The sequence below is a fragment of the Engraulis encrasicolus genome, chromosome 5 (genome assembly GCF_034702125.1).
Source record: "Engraulis encrasicolus isolate BLACKSEA-1 chromosome 5, IST_EnEncr_1.0, whole genome shotgun sequence".
NCBI classification, from domain to species: Eukaryota; Metazoa; Chordata; class Actinopteri; order Clupeiformes; family Engraulidae; genus Engraulis; species Engraulis encrasicolus.
Window position 1 is genome coordinate 38,683,311 of NC_085861.1, and position 20,163 is coordinate 38,703,473.

Here is a 20,163-nt window from a genome sequence, read left to right on the forward strand (position 1 = left end):
ACAGCTCCGCTCACAGATAAACAGTGCTCATATGCTGCCCTGGAGTGTACACACATGCACACGCGCACCCCCAATGGTGCCCCAAGGGAGCAGTGCGGCGGGACGGTACCATGCTCAGGGTACCTCGGTCATGGAGGAGGATGGGGGAGAGCACTGGTTAATTACTCCCCTCACCAACCTGGCGGCAACCTTTGGGCTACAAGTCAGACACCCTAACCACTTACCCATGACTGCCCTAAGGCATTTATCCCAGATTCTAAACGTAAAACACACATCTGCAGCAAATTCACTGAGCCAGCTGATCCCTACTCCATACATACTTTGCTTTCTCAGTTCAGTTCTCCCACCTCCGGAGAAGATGGTTGCTGTGAGCGATTGGCGTTCTACCTCGAGCCCTGGCTGTGTTGCGTGGAGTGGCTCGCTACCTCAAACCTAGGTGTACAAGCCGTCCCTGGCTCTGCCAAAAATGTACCCAGTCAAGACTGTTCTCCGTAGTACTTTGTAGTTCCTCAGGGGTGGAATGGTCTCCCAGAGGCCGCAAGACTAGGCACATCTCTTTTAGCCTTCAAGAAGCAAGTAAAGACTTCTTTTGTTACTATCTACTACGCTAATGCTTGAGCTGCCCTAGTCCCAGGCCAGACTCTTGACATGATGTGTACATGTGTATATACTCTACTACTTGACTTTAAGAAAAAAAAATCGAACCCTGCTTTTGTTGTTCTGTATATTTGCTGTGCACTTCGTATCTGCTATGTTGGCTATGATTATGTCCACGATTATGTCCTTGATTGTACATTGCCAAATGCAATGTAATGTAATGTAATGTAATGTGCATACGTGTGTAAAGTACTTGGTGTGTCTATCTCATTGGATACAGTGTAATAACTGGTATTTAAACCATGTAAGATGTCCTAGTGTTGTAATTACATACGAGTAGTTTATATGCCTCTGGTTGTGCCTCTGGTTGGCTTGCTACCTCTAATTGTATGAGTTGACTACTCTAATTATCTCAAATGCTTGTTGTGTGAGAGACAGAGGTGTCAAAAGTAAAAGTAAAAAAGAAACACAGTTTCCTTCCAACACAAGTAACTTATCTGAGTAACCAGTAGACCCGTGTACTTGTCTTATGATAACTCTGATAACTCTGCACTGGTTGGATCAAGTTTGTGGTGGGTCCTTCTTGTTAGGTTTTCAGTTTTTAAGTGACAACACAGTCTATCGATCTCATTAGGTATAATGGAATAAATAGTGTACTAGCTATGTAATGCCATGTGCTAGTGTTGTAATTACACCACAAATGTACTTTTTCTTTCACTTTTGACACCTCTGGTGAGAGCGTGGGTAGCTATAGGCCTACCTCAAATCCTGGTTGTGTGAGAGACTGGCTAGCTATAGGACTTCCTCAAACCCTGGTTGTGTGAGAGACTGGGTGGCTATCTCAATCCCTGGTTGTGTGAGAGAGTGGCTACATATCTCTGTCCCCTATATTATTTCCCAAGACATTTCAGGCCTGCTTACAGTCAATTGCATCAGCATCATGCTCCCTACTCCCCCAGGCAGCCCTGTCACTGCCTTTGCCGCCACCGCTGCTTCTCCTCCTCTTAGTGCGTTTAGGTAAAGATTGAAAATAACCCAAGATGCACTATGACGTGCCAGTGATCAGTAGATCCCCACTCCCAAGATCCCCATGAGGAGTAGAAACATCACGTCAGTCATGCCTCAATGATCTAAACTCTGCCAGCACTCCAGGGTACCTCACTATGACTATCTATACCACCTTGTCCCCCTTATGAATTACCATGACGTATTTTGCTGTCTATGTATCATCAGAGATTCTTTAAGTATATAGAGATATGCCAATGTAATAGGTTGCTATGGGCACCTAACATGACCAGGTTCCGGTCTGCCTAAAGGGGCGTGTCATACTACTCCTAGCATTGAATAGAACAGTCCTTAGGTCTGCCTAGGTCTGCCTAAAGGGGGATTTACCCCCCCTCCCCCTTGCAATAATAGAACCCGGAAACAATGGGCCAATGGAACCTCTCTCTCTCTACTCTCTCTGGTAGTAATACCACAGCCCTTCTAAGAACAGCCTAGCCACTCGCTATTAAGCCCAGTTGTTCGTATTAGTTTGTATTAGTTCTATGGTTTCGGAGACCAGAATGAATGGGACCCAATGGAGCTAGACACTTAAAAATCACTTTTTAAGCATATGCGTGGCTCAAAAGATCTAAAACTCAGCCGTGGGTATTTTCTATATATAGTCTTTCGAAAGCAACATCCGAATTACACAAGAAAAAATCATATACTGAGATAAAGGCACAATGAGGGGTTTTGCTCCATAGGACTCCATTCATTCTGGTCTCCGGGCCACCACGTGGACAAGGGTGGAACTGCCCCATTCAGTTCTAAATCTGCCATAGAACTATACAAACCTGCCTCGTTTCGGCAACCGGAAATACACCGTGAGTGGGATATCTGGTCTTCCTAAGAGTATCTGTGGTATCATTATGAATTACTGTGTAGTATTTACCACTACCGATTGACCACCTTGACTCCCATAGGCACTCCCTATGAAGTATTTAGATTTGTCTACTGTATCACCTTTGGTTTCGGTACATTATTCTGACTGAAGACCTCCACATTCTTATAGCAGTAAAGGTCTCTCCCCCCTTTTTTGCCCTCCCTTCTACTACTCATTCACATACAGTATATACAACGGGGTCAGGGACTTATGGGTTCCCCACTACATTGAACTATGTATTGGATTGGGTGGGTGTTTTCAGAGGATTTTGTCCCGTACACAGCCAAAGCAGTCAGTGGCCCTGTACGTACATACTACAAGAGCTTGTAAAGATGTCCTCTCCTGTGTTTTGTCCTCTTCCAGATCAGATCCTGCACCACTCCTCTGCCGAGGTGTGGCCCCACACGTACGTCTCGCAAGGCCACTACTGCCTCTCCACGTCAGACGCCTGGGAGCCAATTAGCAATGATCCCTCGGGCGTGGCCTCGCCAGCCACTGGCTCCTACGTGATGGGGGGTGGGACGTCTGTGGAGGGAGGCGGTGGCAGTGGCGGCGGTAGCGCCGGAGGAGGGGCCTACGAGGGCAATGCCGCTGCCCACTTTATGTCCCAGCAGCAGCAACAGCAGCTGGCCATGCAGCAGAGTCAACAGCTCTGCCAACAGATCCAGCAGCTGCAGCAGCTGCAACACTACCAGCAGCAGCAGCTCTTACAGTACCAGGTATGTATGGATGGATAATCTACTAATAGGCCAATACACTACAACTCCCATCAGGCATTGCGCCACAAGCAGAGCACAGCTGTTCAGCTGCGTGTACACCAGAAACGCCCTACGCTACCTGATTAGCTGAGGTCGTTGATGAAGTTTCGCCATGACTTCGCTTTATTCGCTCTGGACTTCACATTGACATGTTTGATTTAGCTAATTACATAACGGCTCTGGCTTGTCAGTCTGGGACATTCGGAGATATGAGCATTCCAATTGGTTTTTGCTGAACTGCGCCATTGCTCATTCCATAATATTAGCTGAGTTTTAATCGCTGAACGCTTTGGCCGCTTTATTCACCAGCCCTCCATGGAGAAATAATGACTTCTGTCGCTCCGGTAGCGTAGGCCGCTCTTAGTGTACACGTAGCTTTACAGTACCCAATAAGAGTACGCAGCAGCAGCAACAGGTATGTACTCTATGGAATGGATGTACTGTACTCATACATTACAACTCCCATCAGCTATTTCACCACAAGCAGGACACAGCTGTTGCAGTAGTAGTAACAGCTGTTACAGTATCACACGTAGCAGCAGGTATTTACTGTATGGACTATCATAATGATATACTACAACTCCCATCAGGCATTGCACCACAAAGCAGGACACAGTTGTTACTGTACCAGCAGTAGAAGCACGTAGCCCATACTGTATGTAGGCTATGGACGATCACAATACCACTACAATTCCTAACAGGCATTGCACCACAAGCAGGGCACAGCTGTTACATTACGAGCATCAGCAGCTGCAGCAGCAACAGGTAGCCTATATTTACTTTGTATGGTAACATCATAATGGTATGGTACATCACAATGATATACTTCAACTCTCATCCGCTATTGGATACAGGACAGCTGTTATAAGCAGGACAGCTGTTACAGTACCAGCAGCAGCAACAGTAACTGTAAGTAGATGATTATAATAATATACAGTACTACAATGTTCATCAGGCTTTGTGTCACAAGCAGGACACAGCTGTTACAGTGGACCCGTTCGAGATGCTGTAGGCTATACATGTACCTGCGCAGCACACACATACACACTCAGCAATCACAGTGCATTCTAGTTAGAGATTCCTAATTCCTAGATTCCTAGAAATTCCTAGATTTTCGCAGCCTGTGTCATCACAAACGAGCCCAATACCAGCAGCAGTAGGTACGAAAGGTGTTGTAAACTACAATTCCCATGAGGCACTGCGGCATATGCTGGCCACACTTGCCACAGCTGTGTCCTCTGCACTAATAAAGCTGAGGTTAATCAGGCAGACGTTGTGCCCTGGGGCAAATGAGATAATAGGGTATCTTGTCCGTGGGTTGGACTTATGGTTCATCCGCGTGCCGGAAAGATGATGCTTTCCACTTTAAAAGTGGAAATTACGAGACTGTTGTGCTCAAGTCCTTTAGTTTTAGTAACACACAACAGAGACGAAGTTTATCCTGACGAAGGTGTGCATGTTTGAAACTGCCAAACATACGCCTAATATTTGTGCATTTTAGCATTAGCGTTCTATACTGTCATTCATGATATTTACGCTGGCATGTGTGCTTTTCATGTCGGTCCTTGGTATTTGCCATTAACGTCCTACATCCCTACAAGTTTATCCAATGACAGTGTGAATGAATCGTGTGTGAGGGGCTAATGACATGAAGTTCATGGTCTAGCTGGCAGCTGCCGTCTAGGGCCATCAAACCATTAAATAAGCAGAAAAGTTGTGTAAGATTTCGTAGGTAAGGGGGCACTGTGGCGCAGCGTGCAAATCCCCCCACTTGGACTTGCATGCCCATGGGGACCCAGGTTTGAGTCTGGCCTGGGTCATGTCCTAACCCCATCCCCATCTCTCTGTCCCACTGATTTCCTGTCAATCTCTACTGTCCTAAAGTTGTGATAGGCCACCACTCATCTGTTTAGAAGGTTCAGGATTCGGTTGAAATTTCTGAAGCTTTACTTAACTTGCAAGCTTTCTGTCCTTAGGCATAGACCTTCATCAGGCCAATCTCTAGTCCTATCATCCATAAAGGCACAAAATGCCCAGAAAAATATCTTAAAAAAAAAAAAGATTTCGTAGGTAGCCCTGACATTCTTTTAAAAAAAAATGTTTAATGTATTTTTTATGGGCTTCTTCGTCCCCATTTGAGACAGGACAGTGAAGAGCGACAGGAAGCGAATGTGGAGAGAGAGAGACGGGGTAGCGATGACAAATGACCCAGGCCGTATTCGAACCCTGGGTGCAACCCTTGAGCATGCAAGCCCAAATGTGGGGGGCTTAGCGCCATTTGATGCTGTGTTGACAGCAAACCTACCTTTTTTGTACCGTTACAAAAATAAAATCTTGAAACGGGTCACCACTTTGGTAATGTTTGAAAGTGTTGATGAAGTTTAAAAGTGAATAATTTATTCTGAATTATTCACTGAGTAATTTATCCACCCGTCTAGAGATGTACGTAATTTCAATCAACTGATTCGGATCTGGACATTTGTGGGGCAAAATTGTATCAAGGTTTTTGCCAAAAAAAAAAAAAAATCCAAGCTCAGTGCCAGCTTCACATTTTCTGTCTAACAAAGAATTAACCATTGAGCTAATCTATAGTCATGAAAGCATGTTCGCAATGCTTGATTGCACAATTTGTAGCAGGGTACTTGCTTTCTGAATGTGGGACTTACACCTCTGTCCACAACTGATCTTCAGTGTCATGTGCAGTTGTAACAGTCAGTGGTACAGCAAAGGAGATCATGCCAGCCACCTTATCTAGCACCAGCACAGGTGGGGCTTAGGAAGATCATCTGTTATAACATGATAAAGCACACATAAGGTAATCTATAGGTCACCGTCTTTAACAAGCAAGCTCACACCAGGTAGGCTGCCAGTACACGCTGTCTGCAAGAAATGAGCTTATCTGCAGCACCTCTGCTGCTGAGAATAGTTTAAAATCCTCCGTGGGTATTGATAAGATACTGTTTGACTTTGAGAAAAAAAAACAAGCTGTTACTGCCAGAAGACTAAAATCCGGGATGACTACAGAGTGTTAGATCCACAGTAGAAATCACTTGCTTGCATCATGATAAAAAAAGAAAACTTTGTAAGGGTTCTGAGTACTGCTCAAATCGAGAAGAGGGGGATCTACAGTTGCATGTTGTTTCCATTGCCTTTTTGATCCAGTGCGAAGATTGCAGTATTCTGCTGTTGCAATGCATAGCCCTGTATTATAATGGTGTTTGTTGTTGGCCCATTGACTTGAAGGCAGTTAGCAGCACCACTTTGGGCACAGTAGAGTACTTTTAGCAGACATTTTAATCCAAATTGAGTCAGGAAAGAGGGCATGAACAGCACCATACAATGTGTGGGGAATTGTGGGCCTATTCAGTCGTGACAGAGTTAGTGCAAGTGTAACCGATGCCAACTAGCAGAGTTTGGCGGTAGAATGTCAGTAAACCTCCCTCCCAAAGCCTCAGCAGAGTTGCCATTCCGCATATATTCTGCGACTCTGGGCTTTTTTTTCAGCAGTAGCTTTACATTTTATACAGTTAAGAATTGCGTTTTGTGGCCTTGTTCTTTTCAGGGTTGAGTTTGATGTTTGCTTCAGCTCTGCCGGTGATTTGAGTGTTTGGATGTTTGTAACTTCATGTTTCTCAATGACAACTTTTTCACTCATCTTTACAAGTTAGCGGGAAGCCAGTCACTTATTTCTCCCCCAAGATCTGGCAACACTGAGCCTCATACAGATACGATAGCAGATGAACTATTGGCCTACAATTTTAGCTCAGTGGTGTCATACTGGCTCTCCTTTGCCAAAGGCTTGTTGTGATTGAGAGGCCATGAGTTTGAGCACCGGGTGGTGGACTGCACAGGAAGACACCAACAAGGGTTTAGATGAGTAGTAGATGACTAATGATGAGTGAAGCCGCCCGCAGACTACACCCAGTGGATACAGTAACTGGGCTATTGCTGCGATTGCAAAAGACAATGACTTGTGTAATATTGCTCCTGTCTCAGGAGCAGCCACTTATCCACTTTCCACACTCCCTCCCAACAGATGTATTGTAGAGACATTGCATGCACTTAATATGCAGTAAATTACTTTTTGCATGATCACAAGTGATATTGCTGGTAGCACTGGTGAGCACTGAGCATGTCAGGACATGTACAGGAAATGTTTGCAACATTTGACACAGCTCCATGTTTTCCCTGTGAACTCAACATCGCTGGAGTTGACTACGGCATGTGATGACTCAAAAAGTTACTTACTTGAATGTATACCGTTTGGCTCACATGGTCAATATGCATACAAATAAATTGTATGGGTATGCTGCCTGCATCTTATTTTTACATCTGTTGCCCTTAGGCGGAGAAGATTTGCAATTTTTCATTTCCCAACTAAATAACTTTCTATCATAATTATAGTGGCAGACTGTAGCTTTGTGTATCTAACACACCTGCTTAACCTTTGCTTCACCCCTACAGGTTATGAATTATTATTTTCTTATTTATTTCTTATGTTTCTATGTCTTCTATACTCACAAGCAGTATAAAGGACTATGAGATGTCTTATTGTATAGTACCATAGCATAATATGTTATTATTATATATTCTGCACATCATTAATACAGCCTATGCACACAATATTAATTATCAACGCAGCTATCAGCACATGTAGAGTAAGCAAGCTAATTATTGGCATAATCTTCATCATAGGCATTTTCAGTTTGAATCTTTAGACTGTGAAAACACATGGGAAAAAGACATATTCAATTCAATTCCCACAAAATGCATCTTTAGAGTGAGCATTTCTATTCATACTGTTTTACAGTCTAAAAATGTATTTAACCAGCTGATGATGAAGTTATCTGATACTGGGCTTGTTTAATGCTGTCTACCCCAGCAGGTAATATAGCGTGTGTCATAATTATTATGGATGCATTCCTTGTGCAATGCATTGTCACCGCCCTGTGTCTCCTGTCCTGTCTGCTTCTTAGACCCTAGAACAGCGGCTACACAGCGCCACTCACTCTTTGCAAGCCACACCCAACAGCACCATCCATAGCCTGGCACCGCCCACACACCCGCCATTGGTGGACCTGTGGGGGGCGGGGCAGATGGAGGCCTTTCAGGCAGAGGTGGGAGGGTTTGTGGGCGTGCCGGCTGCCTCAGAGGGCGGGCTGACCGCAGAGGATGTAGTGAAAGAGCACTCGCCGTTGCTGGAGACGCAAGAGGAGGAAGAGGTCAAGGTGGGTCACACGGGGGTCAAAGGTTGCGATGGGTCAGACAAGCTCACAGTCACACTGATATCCACACATGTGGGTAATGGATAGAAAGGTCACGGAGGATGAGACAGTTACATAAACACACGTCAAATGTGTTAGAGTACTGTTGATTTACACTGATACTGCACGTATTGTAGGTAGGTGTGTTTCGAAATGCTAACAATGGGGTGAGTTGGAAAACGTGCTAAGTAAAAGCCCTGCTTCACATTGGTTCTGCTCTCACCTTTACCCCTACGTAATTTCACCGATTTCATCTAGCCGATGAGTTATGCCATAGAGATTGGAATCACATAGTTTTGAATTGGCATGAGGGAGCACAATGGTGCCAAAGCTTTTATTTCCTGAAGTTGAACTTTTCATGCACTTATTTCTATGAGCTCTTTCATGCGGAGAGCATCGTCGTCGATCTGACTCACTTTTTGCTGAAAAAGCTCACCTACATCATGACAGACAACATTGTTATGGCAGTGAGTCTGAATTAACAGATGACTTACTCACTATTACTCTGGATCTGAAAGAAGGGGCTTAAAGAACATTATTATTTCAACTTCAAAGTAATGCTTTGCAAATTATTTTTCAGAAAATGATCTCTTGGCTCATTAAATCTTTGGGTTACTTTGCAACCCTCTATAGGCTACAATGGCACTAAAAATCAGTGCGGAGCGGTATGTCTATAGGCTATGACTTACTTTTCTGCTTTTAACCAGTAGGGTGTTAGAAAACAAGAGCAATCGGATGGCAATTACAATGCAATAAACACTTAGTCGAACACAAACCCCCTCACAAAGACATGGACCCAGAGGAGGATATGAGTAATGCACATGCAATGATGACTGAAATCAGTATAAACAGAATGCTTTTGTAAAATGATACCAATGTCTTTATTGCTCTTGCAAATACAGAAACCGTTGAATACAGAACCAACAGAATACAGAACCAACTTTGCGAGACAAAGAGCAAATGCAACGATTAATATTTAATCGATGACAAGAGCTTTATTTTGCTAATGAGCTAGCAGTGCTGATGCTAATGGCCAATCAGCATCAAGGTCTTTATTAGCCACATGTCAGACGGCATGGCTGAAGCTGTCACTCGTCACCACTAAGCCTCCTGATCACCCAAACAAGAGCAACATGCACGCTCGCACGCACACACACACACGCACACACACATAATGTACCATTGCACACCCACATACACACACAACACATACTATGTAGGCTACACGCACACACACCATTGCAAACACACTTTAGAGTGTGTCTAGACAAAAGCATATCCATAACTCTTTGCAAGACCTGAAGGTCATTCTGAATATTTGAGATCCCTCTCACTCAGGCCGGCCATGTGGGGGGCAAATGGGTTGTCACGGGCCCAGGGAGAGATGGGGCCCGAAATTGATTCCCCATCATATGCATTGAGAGGGGCACACACACACACACACACACACACACACACACACACACACACACACACACACACACACACACACACACACACACACACACACACACACACACACACACACACACACACACACACACACACACACACACACACACACACACACACACACTCTTCCTCGGATATCTCTGTAACCAGATCTGCCTATTAGGAAAAGATGATGTAATGTGTGGCTGAGTTTCTAACTGCAGTGTTCTGTTTCTCCTCCTGTGTGTGTGTGTGTGTGTGTGTGTGTGTGTGTGTGTGTGTGTGTGTGTGTGTGTGTGTGTGTGTGTGTGTGTGTGTGTGTGTGTGTGTGTGTGTGTGTGTGCGCGCGTGTGTGTGTGTGAATGCATTATTTGCATGTGTTTAACTCTGTGTGTGTGTGTGTGTGTGTGTCTGTGTCTGTGTGTGTGTCTGAGAGAGAGACTAAGAGAGAGAAATGATATCAAACTGATGCAGTGTTTTGTTTTCTCGATTAACAGGAGGAGGAGGTGACGCTGTGCTTGGAGCCTGAGTGTGTCACTCTAAGCCCCTCCCCCGCTCACGGAACCCCGCCCACAGGAGGCAGCAGTCCAGGACAAGGTCCAGGAGAGCCAATCACGGAAAGGAAAGCATCTGATGTCACGCCCTCTGTCATTGAAATGCTGGAGGAGAAACGGGAAGAGACGGAGGCGCAATCCACTTTATCGCCAGCCACCAACTGACTGACAGGTGTGAAAGACGGACATTCAGTGGGATCTTTCACACAAAAACAACAATTTGTTACACATCAATTAGTCCCTTGATTTTCAGGTATTACCCCCTTTTTTCGTCATGAGGACACATGACCGGACATGGAGACCTGGCATGTTTGACTTGAAATGGAGATGACCCGTTCATTTGTAAAGAATTGTATGGTTTAGTTTTTCATTGATTTTTTTCTTTTCTTGTGGAAGCCTTATATCCCTTAAATGAAAACAGACACCGTGGAGGTGAAGGGAGACGTTTGAAGGAAGAAAGAGATGAGAGCGAGAGAGCGAGAGAGAGAGAGAGAGAGAGAGAGAGAGAGAGAGCGTCTGTGAAATAGGTGAATTCCTGAGTGACATGCATGCTTTAATAAGGACGTGACTGTACTCTCTCACATCTTACAAAATGTAAACATTATATAGTAATAAGATATGTTAATAACAATAATAATTTTCTATGAAAGGTAAAAAGTGAAAAAGAGACACCACAGTAAATATATCTGTAAGATGCATACATCATGAAAGGATATCAGATCCAAGCCCCTCTCACAGGTTAAAGAAAATAAATTAACAGATTGAGACGAGGCATAGACTAACAACCCATGTGAAGTTTTGCCTACACAGAATCCCTCCATTTTAGATTTTTAAAATAAAATTACATAAGCATACATAAACATCCTTCTCCATACACAGAGCAACCATTAGAACAAGTGTGTGCTCTTTCTGGACCTGACCTCATATGAAATAACTTTGTTCAATATTTATTTACCACACAGAGTTTAATGTCATTTCCTGTCATCCAAAACACAATAACAAATAAGTCCAGATGTGGTTCTTATCACCTGTTCTAAAACAAGTGAAAGACCTTGGCAACAAGACATGCGTGCCGTGCACACACACGCACACACGCACACAGAATCTGCTGCACAGTATTGCGTTGTATCATAGTGTGCTTCCTACTCGTCCTTTGGTATGCATGCCGTCTGTCTTATGGTGCGCTCAGAAATACTGTACAGAGTTTTGCACTCCCACCAGAAAAAAAAAAAAAACGGGAAAAAAAATAAATGACAAGGGAATTGGCTGAGGTAACTCTGACCGGAGGAAGAGTGCGATGCAGATCAGGCAAGAGGAGAAGATAAACCTGAGGAAGGCTTACATTTGCACTCCACATGTTCACTACCATTTGCTTGCCTCAAAGAAAGGCGAACATGCCTGTAATATCAATAACAGCAAAGAATAGCACTGTCCTGAATGTGCTAAATACTGGATTGGATCTCAGAGATTGAGAAGTGAAATTGCATTGAAAGGAACTGACATAGTTGAAGGTAAAAAAAAACCAGAGGTTGTGTGTGAGTGTGTGTGTGTGTGTGTGCGTGTGTATGCATGCGTTGGGGTTATGATCTTTCAGGACCACCACCTCCGCATGAACTGTAAGATGGAGGTCACCTGACCTTCAGCTTCAGTAGGAGGAAATGACATCGCAGGAGAATGTGACATCATAGATATAATTCAGCTGGAGAAATGTTTTTCACAAACACACTTCAAAGCCTGGAACGACAGGCTTCCACACATTCTTGTATATGGACACCTGACCACACCTGGATTCATGTAAATACAGATTACACTACAGCCTCATTTTCAGCCACTGGACTGACTCGTTTATTTTTTTACTAACCTGCTGAGTATCACTCTTCTCCCTCTTGGATCATATCAGTTTTTTGGACATACAGCAACTGGGTTTATTTCACAACAGCAGCTCTACAGGATATGGGGAGACACACAAGAAGTACGTAGGACATTGGGGGACGTGAACAAAACTTTGAACTCTGCAATGGAAAAAAATTCTGGAATACCACTTTTGGCTGCTGAGAATCCTTTGGGATGGACGCGGTGCGCTTGCTTGCGTGCGTGCGTGTGTGCATGCGTGCACGGACAGACGGATTGACATTGGCTCCTGAGGTCGCCTCGACCTTGAGTGCAGCTCTCTGTCCAATCAGGACTTAAAAGTGAGTAGGTGTCTTCCTGTTTTTGCACCTCCGCCCTGGCCACTGCTCTGTTGGTGGCCGCAGCGAGCACATGGGCTAGACTGCAGCGTGACTGACTGAGGAATGCTGTGTGCTTACCCGAGTGTGTCGAGTGGGTTGCTACCTATGTGGTCACCTGAGTGTGAAGAGGGGGTGTTCCATTGTTTAGTGACTAACGTGGGTATGTTAAAGCGATGGTTCGGAGTAGATTCACCCTAATGCCATTTGAACAGTGACATCCATCCTGTAGTTCACCCAAAGTGTTTTCTGGCTTGGGAAAACATTCGCAGAGTTACTCAGTTATTGTATAGTTATTCCGAATAGCTTGGCACAAGCGCAAATTGATCCTGGCAGTATCTCCAAACTTACCCCCACAAAAATCATACGTCATGACACGAAACTTCTACAGTAGTACAAATATGGTCTGTACTCACAAAACAAAGCATTTGGAAGTTTGCAAATAGCCCAGGAGTTTATTATTATCAACACAAGCCGAATAGCCTCTCTGCTGCTAAAGCTGCGTCGACGTTACTTCCGTCATCTGAGACCAGCCCGTAACCATAGAATAACTCTGTAACTTTGCTAATGTTCGCCCAAGCCAGAAAACACTTCGGCTGCACTACCGGATGGATGTCACGGTTCAAATGACATAAGGGTGAATCTACTCCGAACCATAGTTTAACGTGAAGCAAGGGGCAAGTTTTGAACCTCTTAACAGAGGGTTCTTATGGTTTTGTGCTGTTACTTAATCAAAGCCATAGATGCAGCTCTGTTTGAAGGTTTACCACTTCCCTCTCTCTAAACACCTCTCTCTCGGATATTCCAAGAAGCTGGTTCAGTAGTAAACCAAGTTAAGTTGATCTTGAGGTTGTGGTTCGCATTTCTGAATGAGGCCTACAGGCTATCGATTAGCAGGCTTACCTTCCTGTAGGTCAACTTAGCCAGGGTTATCACTTGTTCCATGTCCCCCCGAGTTAGCCAGTGAACCATGCACTTGGAACACCCCCCTGATGTGTGTTGGGGTTGTGTGCATTTCCAATGGGTGACGAGAGGTCACTTTAGGACATCCAGACAAACCTGCATGAGTCACTGATCAGCAAGAGACAAAGCTGTTACTGTATGTGTCTTCTTTTTACTTTGGGGACAACCTCCTTTTCACCTTTTTGATGATTGTGTGTAAAAAACAACATGAAGGGGGAAAAAAACGAAAAGATGATGCTTATAATAACCTAATTCTGAGGTTTGTTGACTTCGATGAATTTATTTATTGATTGATTATTTATGCAATGTTGGGACAATGTTTATTTTTCTACTGAATCGATTTGATCCCTCCTCCTGTGTGCTGGAGTGCATGTTATTGGTTGAACGGTGGTCATGGCAACAGCTCAAGGCACCAGTGAGATGTTTCGAAGCCTTATCCCACTTCCATTCTCTGCATTTGTTTCTGGTCACATGTTTCCTGAACCACCTCCTAGATCACCAGAACCATAAGAGGATTGTAAACATTACAATCCACTGAGAGATGATCAAGCACCATAGCAACTGCTGAGAACATGACAGGTCTACTCTCTTGTCTATAAGGGGAAAAAATCACACAAAAATCAAAATGAAATGAAAAAAGAATGTCAGTAGTACTTCTACGGACCCAACTGATCCTTATGTGGCAGTAAACATCCCACATTTATAATGATAAAAAATGATAGTATGTCTTGGTTGGAGTTTTGGTTCAGGTTAAACATGATCTTCGGTTGCAGGCTGGGCTTCTGTGTCTTTTCCTCGGTGCCAATGTTGATGCCAGGCTCCCGTTACCAATGAGACGCCTTCGTTTATTTATTTCTGAATCATTTGGAGGAGGGAGAACTTGAAACCTGTACAAACTTTTCTCTTCCTTTAGTGGTGTAGGTAGCCTTCCCCTGAAGCTCTATCACCCCCCTTCCCACCACCACCTCCACTACCGACACCTCAACCACCACCACCACCACCACCTCCACTACCGACACCTCAACCACCACCACCACCACCACCCCTACCTCCACCACCACCACCTCCACCTATTCGTTTTCACTGCTCAACCATCTTTTTGTTGTTACTTTTGTCCTCCTCCTAGATGCTTTGGGAGAGAAGGCTGTGTTTGTATGTGGGTAGGGAAGGGGTTAGATTGGTGTGGTGTAGGAGTGGACTCGAGGGGTAACTGGCTGGGCCGTGAAAGAAAGAAAGCAGTGTGAGAGGGATGGTAGAGGGATGGGGAGTAGCTTGGTAGAGGATGAGAGTGAGAGCGCTTTCAGAGTGGGGCAGGCAGGGTGTAGGTGGGTGGTGGATGGCTGAGAGAGAGCGAGCATCTCTGGTAAATGAGATAAAATGCTGGCATGCTGAGAGAGCCAACCCCAAATAGCTTCTCCAGCCTTTTCTCCCCTGTCCTTGGGTGTCCTCAGACTCACAGAGAGTCGCTGCAGGGCTTTGTGGAAAGCCTGTTACACTACAAGGGAGAGAGGGAAGACAGCCATCATACACACATGCTTCACAAAATCACAAGTTAGGTGAGCTATTATGCGTGGTCAGGTACGTAGCTTTACAATAGCGCGACACTCTCTCAACATGGTCCAGCCACAGGAGGCCGGCAAATGTCTATTATCATTTTGAAATCCCACAGAGCTTTTAACTGTGTTGTCAAAAGCTGACTATAGGATCTTTAAAAGCTGGTCAGTAGCTGGAGGCCTAGGGTTTTTTCACTGACGTTGAAAGACAGGAACATGCTCACTGTGTAACGTTTGTGTTGTGTGAACTTGAGATTCTTTCTGAAGGGCATCTCCAAGGAAACGGAACATTTGAGGGATACAGAAGTCTGACTTTCTTCCCACAAGATTAACACAGTTTATATAAGGCAGCTACTTTCAGAGTTGGAGTGAAGAGTTAGAACTTTTTTTCATGACGGGTTAGGGTAGCCTACATGTATAGCCTACACAAGGATTAATGTTGCAAACAACACAGATTCTGAATAAGACGCCAATCACCAATGTTCCACATAGTATTAGAGTTTTGAACTGGAGTTCATAATAGCACACTAAATAATGTTTGTTTGTTTTATTTATTTATTTGTTTATTTATTTTTATTCATATTTTTGTTCCATCCATACATACATACATACATACATACATACATACATACTGGGGTGATACAGCTTCCGCCTAGAGGTGTTTTATTGCTTTTTATGTCAGTTAAGGAATATTATGAATTAACTTAATAACAAAAAGCCAAATGTATTTCCTTGGATGTTACTGTTTATGAATTAATTATGTGTTTACAGTTTTACTGTTTTCATTTCAGACTGGGTTTTTTGTTTGTCTGTTTCTTTTGTACAATTCCACTGCCATATTTCAATAGAAATATCCATCTACATGCATGTCTGAATGGCTGCTTTCAGCTTTCAAATCTCACTCCACTCTCCCTATACCTCTGTCTTCCTCATCCCGTTTTCTTTTCTTTTTTTGTCCGCGTATCTGTCTGTCTGTCTCTCTGTTTGTCTGTCTGTCCTTGTCACTGTGTGGTCCACCGTCGGTGGGAGGCGGGGGAAAAAAATCGATGCCGTGAAAGACTTCTCTTGGAATTAATTTTGTACACAAATCAGGCATGAACATGCCCTCAGACACTTCATACATTTTAAATAGACGTGTTGGAAATGTGCAGTGTCAGCAAACCTGAACTTCATTTTACGGGGAAGTGAACTGGTTTGAATATGTACGTATGTGGAATATTGGTTTTTTTATTTATCTTTTCAATTTCTCCTTTTTGTGGCACCCATACCTACCTATGCATGCTTGTCTGAAGGTTGTCAAAAATGATGGTCCCTCCAATGTGGTTTCATTCTCTCTCCTCCTCCGTCTCTTGCTATCTCTCTCTCTTTTTCTCTCTCTCTCTCTCTCTCCCTCCTCAACCCTCCCTCTCTCTCTCTCTCTCTCTCTCCTCTGCACGAGAAACCACCTCCATCCCCTCTACCCCGCCCCTCCAAACATTCCCCTCTTTCCAACGAAAATATGGAGAAAAAGCGAATAAACGGACAACTGACTGTATGTCACCGCGTGATTGAAATATTTTTCACCATCAAATGGCTTAACAGTTATTCACAGCTCTGCATACAGTACAGTACCAATGCAATCCTCCATCAAAGGAGTAAATTCATGTGCGTCTGCTAGTGCACGTGGTGCATCAATGGCCAACAGACAGACTGTGATCTTGAAACTGGACAGGAATCTCAGAGCAACACAGCTGCAGTCTTTTCTGTTTTTTTTGTTTTTTAACCCATTGTGTCCTGGAGCGACATATATGCTGAATTAAGCTTCTTCTTCTTTATTAAAAATGTGGGTATGGTAGAGCAGAATGAACATGTCCTAGTGCAAAATGAAGGTTATAGCTTTTAAATGCAACTTATTTCATGTTTTATGTGCTTCGCATGCTGAGATATTTAGGTTTTAAAGGGACACTGTGTGAGATTTTTAGTTGTTTATTTCCAGAATTCATGCAGCCCATTCACTAATGTTACCTTTTTCATGAATACTTACCACCAGCATCAAATTCTAAGTATTCATTACGACTGGAAAAATTGCACTTTTCATACATGAAAAGGGGGATCTTCTCCATGGTCCGCCATTTTGAATTTCCAAAAATAGCCATTTTTAGCTGCAAAAATGACTGTACTTGGACCATACTAGAAAATATTTGTTTATTACTTAGTAAACTTTCATGTAAAGATCAAATTTGGCAATAAGCAGCCCAGTTTCAATGAGCAGCATAGTTGCAGTACCTTTTTTGACTATTTCCTGCACAGTGTCCCTTTAATAGGGAGAGGGCACCTTTTCCCAAAAAGGGCTTAGGCTCGGTGCACAACATATAGGGGACTGATGTTTCGATCCATTTGCAACATACAGTACAGGGGACTGACATTTCGATGTAAACCTGCATCTTCATCAGAGTCCTCCCGACATACTTAGTCTTTGTTGCTCTGGGTTTCCTCTGCAGTAACATAATTAGTCTCTTTATTAGGACAACAAAAGGGGAAATGGCAAAGAACACAGCGCTATACGCAAAATATTTATTATTATAATGATCTATCAGCTGTACAGCAGAAGTAATAACAATAATAATTTGTCATGACTAAAGAAACAGACAGTCACTGAAGCACTGAAAAGAGTTTCACTCCCTCACTCTCTCTCTCTCTCTCTCTCTGTCACACACACACACACACACACACACACACACACACACACACACACACACACACACACACACACACACACACACACACACACACACACACACACACACACACACACACTAACACACACTAACACTAACAAAAAATAAAACTAAACAGTCAGACTAGATTCACAGAAAGAAAAATCTAATTACCATCAGTAAACAATTAGTTGAACAATTGGCTCATTATGAAGCACGTTGGCAGGCTCGATTATTGACTAACACACACGGCCAAGACTCCTCAGGATAGCATGCGGGTTGCAGATGGAACAGTTGATAACAATTAAAAAAAAAAACACAGACACCCACAATAACCCAAGACCAGCTGGAAGATGTAGAGAACGCAGATGAAGATGAAGAGGAAAAACAGACTCTGTTCCGAAGTGCTTAAAGACGTACAACACCTGAGTGAGGTTCATTAGTAGTAATAGTTAATTAATTCATTAATAGAATATATAAAAAAGGAAGACCACAAGAGACTGCCTGCAAAACTGTTTTGGGAGTATAAAATAAAAGTCCAGTTAAAAAGTGTGAGTTTGCACTCCACTTGAGCCTCTTCCCCTCAGACTCATAGATGAGGCCACCACTGTCCACAGCATAGTGATACATTTTTAATATCATAAGAAACGCAGTGTTTTTAATCAATGTTTAAATGTAATGTTCAATTAATGTGTGAATATCTTAACAAGTGTTATATGCATGATAGTGTATATATGTGTTGTGCATGTGCTTTGTGTGTGTGTGTGTGTGTGTGTGTGTGTGTGTGTGTGTGTGTGTGTGTGTGTGTGTGTGTGTGTGTGTGTGTGTGTGTGTGTGTGTGTGTGTGTGTGTGTGTGTGTGTGTGTACAAATATGCTTGTGTGTGTGTGTGTGTGTGTGTGTGTGTGTGTGTGTTGGTGTGTGAGTGTGTGTTTCTTTTTTATTTTTTATTTTAAAAAGTCATATTCAGATAGGTTCCTCGTCATCACTATCCAGGTCCTCGCTCCTCTCCTCCACCGACTGGAGGGATGTGAGAGGGATGGCGGAGGAGGTGGAGAGGCAGGGGGATGGATGGGACGAGTGGCCCGGGAAGCTGATCTTAAAATCCCGACCGGTGCCTGCAGCAACAACAGCATCACGTCCGGTACCTGCTGCCGTGCTGGCACCCCTCCCCCCATCACCACCACCACCACCACCACCGGGCTCATCCTCCTCCCTCCTACCTTCCTCCACCCAGAGCTGGCGCTCTCGTGTCGGGGAGGAGGGTGTGTTGATGGGGGGCCAGTGCGGAGGCTCTGTGGGGGAGCGCGTGGGGGAGGAGGGGGAGGAGGGGGTGCGGCGCGTGGGGGAGGAGGGCGTGGAGGGCGTGTGCGGGGGCTTCTTGGCCTTGCGGCTGGCGTCGCGGAAGCTGGCCAGCGGGGGGCGTAGGCGCACGCCACTGCGGGTGGAGCCCTCGATCGCCTTCTGCAGCTGAGGGGAGGAGGGAGAGAGACAGAGGGAGGAGGAGAGAGAAGAGGGGGAGTGGAGGATGTAGAGAGAGAGGAGGAAGAGGGAGAAGGATGGAGAGAGGGGGTGGAGGAGGAGAGTGGAGGATGGTAGATGGAGAGAATGGAAAGAAAGAGAATAGGAGGATGGAGAGAGGAGGGCAGGAGGAGAAGAGTGGAGGATGGAGAGAAAGGAGGAGGAAAGAGAAGGATAGAGAGTAGAGGAGGAGGAGGATGGAGAGGAGTGAATGAATAGGGGGAAGAGGTTAGTGGAGAGGCACAGAGCGAGAGAGAGAGAGAGAATGGAGAGGGAGAAAGGAAGCAGGAAAGTGAAGGAGGAAGATGGTGGGATAGGTGGAAGAGGAGAAGGGAGGATGGGATGGCAAAGGAGAGTAGAGGATAGAGAGAGGGGGGAAGCAATATGGAAGATGGAGAGGGGGTAAAGGAAGAAAGTGGAGGAGGGAGGGAAAAGGGGAGGAGGGTGAAAGAGGAGAAGAATAAAAGATGAGATGGAGAGAAAGGGGGATGAGGAGATTGGAAGACGGAGGGTAGGAGGAGAGGAAGGAGGAGGAGGGGTGGAGGAATCAGATGAAAACAAAAAGTTGGGCAGGAGAAGAGAGGTGGAGGAGGTGGAAAGAAGTGAGGAGGAGAGAGGTTTGTTGAGAAAGAAAGTAAGAAAGAAAGAATCACAGAGAGAGGGTGGGAAGAG

The 20,163-nt window shown here is 44.4% G+C and overlaps 2 protein-coding genes across 2 annotated transcripts in view; one reads left to right on the forward strand and one right to left on the reverse strand.

Moving 5' to 3' along the window:
- fam131bb (family with sequence similarity 131 member Bb) overlaps positions 1-11,006 on the forward strand; it is a 75,475-nt gene extending 64,469 nt beyond the window's left edge. Inside the window, exons 6-8 of the mRNA XM_063198203.1 lie at positions 2,888-3,243; positions 8,259-8,510; positions 10,475-11,006. Of these exons, the coding sequence (XP_063054273.1) occupies positions 2,888-3,243; positions 8,259-8,510; positions 10,475-10,696 (830 nt within the window). The 3' untranslated portion in view covers positions 10,697-11,006. The remainder of the gene's footprint in view (positions 1-2,887; positions 3,244-8,258; positions 8,511-10,474) is intronic.
- A 7,894-nt stretch (positions 11,007-18,900) lies between these two features.
- Positions 18,901-20,163, reverse strand: part of clcn1b (chloride channel, voltage-sensitive 1b) — a 76,474-nt gene continuing 75,211 nt past the window's right edge. The window contains exon 24 of the mRNA XM_063199895.1: positions 18,901-19,440. Within this exon, the coding sequence (XP_063055965.1) occupies positions 18,937-19,440 (504 nt within the window). The 3' untranslated portion in view covers positions 18,901-18,936. The remainder of the gene's footprint in view (positions 19,441-20,163) is intronic.